Here is an 8195-nt window from a genome sequence, read left to right as displayed (position 1 = left end):
CTTCCCGGGGGCTTCGGGAAAGCGGGCAGAGCAGCGCAGCCTTCTCCCCATCCTGCAACCCCCGGGTGTGCTCTGTAGCGACTGGGGGGTGAGCATCACCTACAGCCTCCGCAGCGGAGCGCCCCAGAAGAGCTCTGCAACATGTATCCTACGTTGTTCTGCGGACGCTGTTACTTTTCAGGGGATTGTGTTTCACTCCCTGCCCTTTCCTCCTCTGCCCGTTTGGGTTTTCCAGACCGACGTTTCTGGTGGCAGTTCCCTGGAACATCAGGCCTGGAGCAAACGTGACTGTTGGGGTGGCTCTGCTGCCGGAGAGCCCAGCACAGGTCACCGTACGGGGAGAAGTGATCAGAGATAACGAGACCATCTTGAGCAGGGAAATGGTCTTTGAGAAAGGTAAGAGAATGGAGTTGGCCTGGAAGCATTTAGATTTGCCTTCTCCCACAAGTATTTTGTTTCTCCCAAAATATCACAGTTTCTAAACACTGCTAAAATAGGAACTTTATTTTACCAAGTGACCAAGGGGTCACTTATGGGAAAATAATCTTGTACTCTGCTGGCTCTGTGTGCAGGTGGGCAACCGAGCTGGATAGCGAGTGGTTTCTTGGGTGTGCTAATTCATTGTAAACTCTGAAAATAATCAGATAGTAGCAAAGTGTGATGGATGTGGGGTTTATGAGGATCTAGGGAGTACTCTGGTCAATGTAGTGGGGCCACTGAAGAAAAAGTAGCGGAAGAGGTCCTTGCTGGCAGGCTTGTTGTTAAGGTGCAAGGTGGAAGCAAGTGGGATAATGGTAAGGGTGGAACAAACAAGGTCATAGAGCATGTCCTAACAAATCTCATGCACTAAGAAAGGGAGAACATGAGGGCAGCAGAGAAGTGGAGATGACTATGTCAGACACTACTGCATGGAAGCTCTGTGCCTTTGTGGAAACAGAAATTTTTAAGAATCAAGAACTGACTTGTGAGACAGGTTGGGGATTGAAGATAAGCAAATCTTAGAGCAGGCTTATTTAATGAATTCCCTCTGAGAAGCAGCAGAAGACCTGGTGGCTGTTCTGAGTAGAGAACCAAGATACTCTGGCTCCTTTTCATGAACACCAGTTGGGAACAGAAGCAAAGAAATATCCTGCCTGAGATTTGCCCTCGTGATAAAGAAAATGTTTTGTATGGATAATCCATCTTTAAAAATATTAGTACGGGGCAATATAAATAACACCCAAACTCTAGCTTTTTATTTGTAGAGAGTCTGGGGGCAGTATGAGGTCCTAGAAAAACTTACCCTGCTTTAACGAACTTTCTTGTTATGTTAACCTATTTTTCTATTAATGTCTTATAGTTAATGTAGATGCTTTAATTGGAAGCATCACACCTTCATTTCTAAGCCTTTATGAAAGCCCACATCTCTTCACAACCTCTAGAGAGGAGTGAGGCTTTGAGTGTGATGGAGTGCCTTTGACCGGATCAAGAAATTCATGGCCCCGTATGAATCAGAAAAGCATATCTGATCAAAACTCTTCTTGCTATTTCAAATATTCTGAAAAAGTTTCCCAGAACTATGCATTGACAGGTTTTACTTACATTGAGTATTGCTTGTCCACTCTAATTTTATATTGTTATCAGGCATCTGACCTCCAGAGCCACTGTAAAGGCATAAACCTGAGGCAATTTTTCTGTAGTACTATGGTTAATTTAAAAAATCCAATTGATTTAAGTGTTCATTCCTGATTTAAATCAAATGTATATGCCTGATCTGATAGTGTTCAAATCTAAAACTAGTGCTTGTGGTGATGTATGCCTAAGGCAATTTCTTTAGGAGGACTGATTTGCTAGCACCTAAAATCTGCATGCAAGTACAACAGACTGGCTGTCATGCCTGTGGTTCTTAATCTTAAGATTCCATAACACTCTACATGTCATATTTAGATTTTTCTTATTCAAAAGTACAGACCAATCTTATTGGACTAGGCATAGTGGAAGATTCAGCAGTGGATAAAGAAACATTCTTATTCTGTGGAGAAAATACCTTTGATGTATTTATTATGCTATTAGTAGTGAGCTCGCCTTTTTAAGTTCAAAATTCCTCTTTGAACCTTTCCTGGCAGTATTTTAATGCACAACCAAAACAAAAACAAACTCAAACCAACTGATTTATTGATTTTGAATGAAAAACTGTCTTTTCCTTTTCTTCCTCTAACTATATTGACTTTCATTTCCTGCTTCCGTCCTGCTTAACATCAAGTTTAGTGAGCCTTGCATAAGTTTCAACATGTCTGTGGTTGTCCTTTTCAACATTAAAAAGCAGACAAGCAACTAGTAATTCCAAACATGAAAATATGTGGATGTGTCTGCACAGCACACAGAACAAGGCTTGATGCTGGGAGTTGCTGAAATCAGAGGGAACAGTGGGTGATCAGGACAGGTCTGACTTTATCAGACTGGATAGAGTAAGGAAAAAGGAGAAATGCTATAGCACATTATTTGAAGTGCACGGATATTGTTTTTATTTTTAATATTTTTCCTGTCTTTTAAATATTTATTGAATTTTCCATGCTTTTTTACTTGATAAATGGAACAGAAGAAACAAGGTGCTGAACATGCAGTGTACTTCCTCTTGCAAAAATCTCAAATTTAGTATGTGATCATCCATTTTTTAAAGTCGAGTTAGGCATTTGTTCTCTGTGAACAAATATGCAAGCAATACTGTTATGGGCCAGGAGCAAGGGAACTCCCCTGTAGCAGAGGATGTAGTGTTGAAGGCGTGTGTCTGAAGGTGCTGCAGGAGTGGATCAGTTGTGAATAGTTACACAGAGAGAAAGCAGTTTGTCAGAAGAGGGTTCTAAAGCTTTAAATTCTTCACTGAAGAACAAAACAACCTTAAGATAAAATATGAGCAATACTGGCGTAGCTGTATTAGTCTAAGAATGTGACTGAAGGGAGACTGGGGGAGGCTTTATTAGGCCATCCGTTCCAGCTGGAGGAAAAAACCCAAACTTATCTCCAGGCACACAAAATCTTCTTTAAATGACATCATTGCGGCATATATTAGTCCCCAGAAATGTTGCTTTATCTGTCACTTGGGTCCGTTAAGTTACACAGAGGGGCTAATACAGTGGTATTACTGTTCCTGTTGTACACGAGTCTGATTAATTTTATTGCCATGTGTCTATGCAAAATAAGTATTAAGAGAGGCAGAGTGTAGCTGAAGTTGTTGACTGTGCTGAATATCTAGAAAGCTTTCCTTGGTTAGGCTGCAAATCCAGTGGCACTGTTACCTAAGCTGGCTCAATTATGCTCTGTATTTTTCCTTGCATGATGACAGCAAAAGCAGAGGATTAACTGCTTTGAGAAACTGCTCTGAATGAAAAATAAAGTTTTATTTTATTGAATATTTTTTTAGGCAGACTTAGTGCGGAAATATTTGTGCTGATTAAACTCAGATGGGTGCAGTGCTGGGAATTGGATGCTGGTGGCAGAGCACAGGCTGAGTACACCATCTTTAATAGTGCTGTTTAATTTTGCAGGCTGAGTTTAGTCAAGTACCTAAACATAAGAGCTATTACATATGTGTCTGGCAAAGTGCACTTGCAGTTGCTTAAAGTTAAAGATGTATTCTGCTTCTGCAGCAGCAGCTCAGTATGATACATGTACTGGTCTAAATTTCTGAGTTAGCTCTTTAAAAGGCTCTTATTAAATTAGAGGCACAGTTATTTTTTCTTTATATAATATAACTCTTGCTTTATATAATGAAACAGAGTGCTTGCACTGTTATGGTTGATAAAACATTCACTGTTTTAATGTTACTGGAAGTGGAATTTTGATATCTGAGTGATTCTTGGGAAATTGTCCATTAAAGAGAGGCTTTAGCCGTAGAGGCTGTATCACAGCTTTATCGTGCTTTTCATGTATCAAAGGGAAAAGAAATATATTTATTAATAAGTGGCTAGTTTGTATTCTTCAGAGCAAGGGAAAAAGTGTACATACACATGCATTTAAAGAAGTGCTGATGTTTTGAGCTTGGCTCAGTATTGCAGAATCCAAATATACCGTAGTAAGGGAGGTTGTTTAAGACCAATGTTTTGGTACAGAAATTAATTAGATTAAATGTAGTGAAAACAGACAAACAGACCTGTCTGCAAGCACGATATTGCCGCTACAGGTAAACTTTGTGTGAGCAAGCACAATAACGATAAAAAAAGTCAGTGCATCACCAGGAGAGAATAGGTTCCCACTGTCTCTACCAGACTCCAGAAAACCACAAAGCACTAACTAAAGCTGTTTCTGTGCAGTGTATCAAGCCTTGACACATTTTCTTTGGAGGTGGAGTATCAGAAAGATCCTCACCTAGATTGAAAATGACTGCAGAAGGTAACAATGGTTTATGTGCAGTTTGAGCTGTTGGTTTTCTGGGTTAACAACAACAATAACAAAATGATAGGAATAAAGGCAAACTGTGGTTTGGTTTTTTTTTTTTTTTTGCATGAATGACTCAGTTTTCAGTGATTACAGTGAAGGATGACTCTTGCCATGCATATTTATCCAGTTATTGGTCAATTTATATGTAGCCTGAATTGGCAAGAAGTCTTGGAGGGTTTACTACCCAGACATTGCAGTGTGTGTTAGAGTATGAGAAAACTAATACTTTAATTGCAAGAGCTTCTGAAAAGTCTGTTTTCTTCGTTAGTGCTAGAATGATTTGCAAAAAATAAGTAGCATGTCAGTTGAAAGAAGAATAGTTTTAAGAAAAGCTTTCATGTGTAATCAGATGTCATAATTTACCTGACTGCATGAACTTTTTTTTATTCTTAAGAATAAGATTTAGTCAGAGCTTCTGGTATTTAAGGTACAACGTAAGGTATTTAAGGCACAATGAGTGAAGACTACATTATGGACTGAAGAATCTGGTTTACAACACTATGCATAGTTTGGGTTCCCTGTAGATTACTTTTATGTGTTAATTAATTTGCACTGCTTTTCTGTACTTCTAGAGAGGAGTAAACATACTTTTTAACAGAGGTTACCAAGCTAGAGCGTGGTAAATACTCAGCTAGGATTTATGAAACGTGCTAGAGTTTGTGAGAACATCTGTCAAGCTCAGACATGTAGTGATCATCCATATAGACAATGGAAAATCTGCCTTTACCAGAAGGCATGTTTTGCGTACTTAATAATATGTTTCTGACCATGCTAGTGTGTGAAACAGTGAAAAGCACTAGGAATGGTAAGTTGTAAAGTAACAGCTAAGTGGGAGAGAACAGCCTAAGTATGTTAGTCCATTTCGTTAATTTTGAGTTGCCTCTGTACCTTATTTCAGAATAAAATGACTGACTTATTGGTGACCACAAAATCTTTGCTGAAAAATCTGTGGGGTAAAGTGTTTTGCTGGCAGTTTAGTGGGACATCTCCTTTCAGTCTAATTCTGCATCAGTGCCTAAAAAGCCACACAGCAAGAGAGCCAGGACTCCAATGATTTTGTGTCCGTAATCTCCACCTCCAAATGTATGTGTCACTGTGCCTCATGAAACGAAAGTTGTCAAATAGTCAGCATATATAGATAACCTGTGCAAAATCAAAATGAAGAAAAAGTTTTGGAGAAGGAGGTGTTGGGGCTGGATGGAGAGACGAGAAAGAGCTCTTCTGTGGATCAAGGCTTATGTGTTTGTATGCAAGGTCGTTGTGGCTGCCATGTTCTACACCGATATCCAGCCAAGGAGATTGTGGCAGACTTGAGTGCTACAGGCTGTTTCACAGTACCTTGAGAGGGATGGAGTACTTTACTCGTAGCAGAAATGATGGCAGTGGGGCAACTCTTACAAAGGAGGAAATACTATATGTGCCAGTGTGGGGTTCCCTGCTACTGTGAACTGGAGGGGCTTTACAGCTTTTAGGAAAGGGAGAAGAGAGAAGAACAAAGTAAAGGATTTGAATTTTGGAGGAAAAGAAAAAGTGAAGTGATGCCAATAAACAACAGGAATTGGGAGGTAAGATATTCTCAGAAGAAAGAAGGAAGGGAAGTAAAGGGAGAAAGCTCTTGAGGGATTCATATTAAAGGGATAAGTACACATTACCCTAACATAGCAGAAGTGTAAGAAATAAAGTAATTAAATACAATCTTATCACTGGCCAAAATACCATAGAAAAAAGGAAAACATTGTGTTTAAATTGAAAATGAGATGGGATTACAGAGGTTGAATGTAAAGGAGTAGCATGTGTAAGAAAGAACAAAACTGGAGAGACCAAACCATAAGTAGGAAGGAATGTAAAGGAAAATAAAGCAAGATTTTAAAATATATTGGTAGCAAGAAAGCAAGCAAAGGATGTGGCTTGCTACTCATTCTGGTGATCAGGGTGTTGGTCAGCAATTCAGAGAGGCAGTAAGCATTCGGTCTTCACTAAGAGGATCAACTAACTGCCATGGAAAAGGGTTAAGAATTAAGACAACAAAAGGAAAAGAAAAGGTTAAAGAGTACTTTGGTAAAATAGATGTTTAGGCCTGATAAAATTGCCTATAGAATATTTAGGGAATTAATTGAAATAATTTTAAAACTGCTAGTGAAGTTTTGAAAGCATGAGTGAAGAGAGAAAACCTGCAAATAAAATGTATTCCACCATGGGTTGGCAGGGCTTATAGGTGGAGAAGAAACAGGCTATTGCTATATTTTACTTCAGAAAGGCTTTTGATAATCTGGCACAGCACTCTGACAAGCCAGCTGGAGAAGTGGGGACAGCATGGAACTCTTATTAAATACATCTGTCCTAGTATGATTTCCCTATGTTTTAAGTCAGAATAAAAACTACAGCTGCTTTAAATTTCAGTAAGAGTGGCTTTGTCTATGTTTGTTTCATGGGCATCAGAATGGATAATAATGACAGCCAATAATGGCTTGAAAGCGCGATGTGCAGATGCCTGTGAGTTTGTATGTTTGTGTACAGTCACCAGGGGAAATCTCAGTGAATGCAATGAATTTCCCACTTAGTTGTGTAAAATGCTTAAGTCCGAGGTTATTCTGAATTGTCTGTGTAGTTTCATAGATTGGATCTGTTGTCAAGACAGTTTTCTCTGTATTATTCAAAACTTGACTTGCTAACAGCTGTAAATTTGTAATTCATGAGAATATAGTTGTTTGGGTATGGTAGGCAGTGATGATGTCACTTGCATGACAAAAAGTCCATGGATGGCCCTTAGAGGCTGGTTAGCTGGTCTGGGAGGGGTGGGGAGTAGGGAGGTGGAAGTTATAAAAAGCCTGTGCTTGTGTTTATGCTTCTGGGATGGTAGCTGCTGGGTAGCTGTCAGAAGGTCTCTAATTGAAGAGGTGATTTAGTTTTAGAAGCATGAAGCTGTTTGGTTTTCCTACCTGCATGCATTGTCTCAGATAAATCACAAAGTGTTTTAAATATTGTGTTCTTGAAATTGCCTGCTCTCTGACCACTCAGCTGAAAGTGGTAATAGTAGTACAGTTGTACTTTAGAAGACTGAGTGGAGAATTAAATGTCTGAATTGTGACCTAAGAAGTTAGAAGGGCCAGTCTGCAGGAACCTTGGTGCTTGCTTATGGAAGGGATGGTGGATGCAGCAGGGCAAGGGAAGAGTCACCCAACATTGGCAGTGTCTGTCTGTCTGTCTGAAGGGGTGGGAGATGGGGGTTTTCCTCAGGGGTGGACTGGCAGTGCTGGTGAGAGAAGGGCTGAACTGGTAGAAGAGACAAGCAGGGAGGTACCACAACTCCTATGCCATGTGAAATAGAAAGACACAGGGAATGCCGTGGCGAGGGGGCAGAGGCGGGCAAGGACAGTACCCTTTCTCTTCATACCTTCTGATAAATCTGTGTCTGTTCTGTCCTGACAATGCGTGTTTCTGGTTGAACTTGCTATGGTTGAATTTCCACCATGCTTCTGATTGTGAAGTAAAAGCAGACTGGGGAAAAACCTTTGCTTTTATCCGGAGAAGGTTTTTTTTGTTTGTTTGGTTGGGTTTTTTTGTCATGAATTGCCCTGCTTGTCAGGAAAACAGCCCTGCACTTTGGATTGCACACTGAAGCTAGAACTTGGTAGGGATTGCAGAGTTTGGTGCAATGTGGCTTTAACTGCAAAAATGTCCGTGCACCTTGTCTTTCTCCTGTTCTCTAGAGCTGCAGTGCACCAGCTCTTGACTGGACCCAGGGGTGATAAATTCTGGTCCAGTTCAGATTATTCCTG

At 40.1% G+C, this 8195-nt stretch overlaps 1 protein-coding gene across 1 annotated transcript in view; it reads left to right on the top strand.

Moving 5' to 3' along the window:
* Positions 1-235: 235 nt before the first annotated feature.
* Positions 236-8195, top strand: part of CD109 (CD109 molecule) — a gene marked incomplete at its 5' end in the record, with an annotated part of 76713 nt that continues 68753 nt past the window's right edge. Inside the window, one exon of the mRNA XM_010138796.1 lies at positions 236-396. Within this exon, the coding sequence (XP_010137098.1) occupies positions 236-396 (161 nt within the window). The remainder of the gene's footprint in view (positions 397-8195) is intronic.

The sequence above is a fragment of the Buceros rhinoceros genome, unplaced genomic scaffold, assembly GCF_000710305.1.
Source record: "Buceros rhinoceros silvestris isolate BGI_N320 unplaced genomic scaffold, ASM71030v1 scaffold3966, whole genome shotgun sequence".
Taxonomy (NCBI): domain Eukaryota; kingdom Metazoa; phylum Chordata; class Aves; order Bucerotiformes; family Bucerotidae; genus Buceros; species Buceros rhinoceros.
Note: the sequence above shows the minus strand (reverse complement) of the source record. Positions and strands in the feature narration are given on the sequence as shown.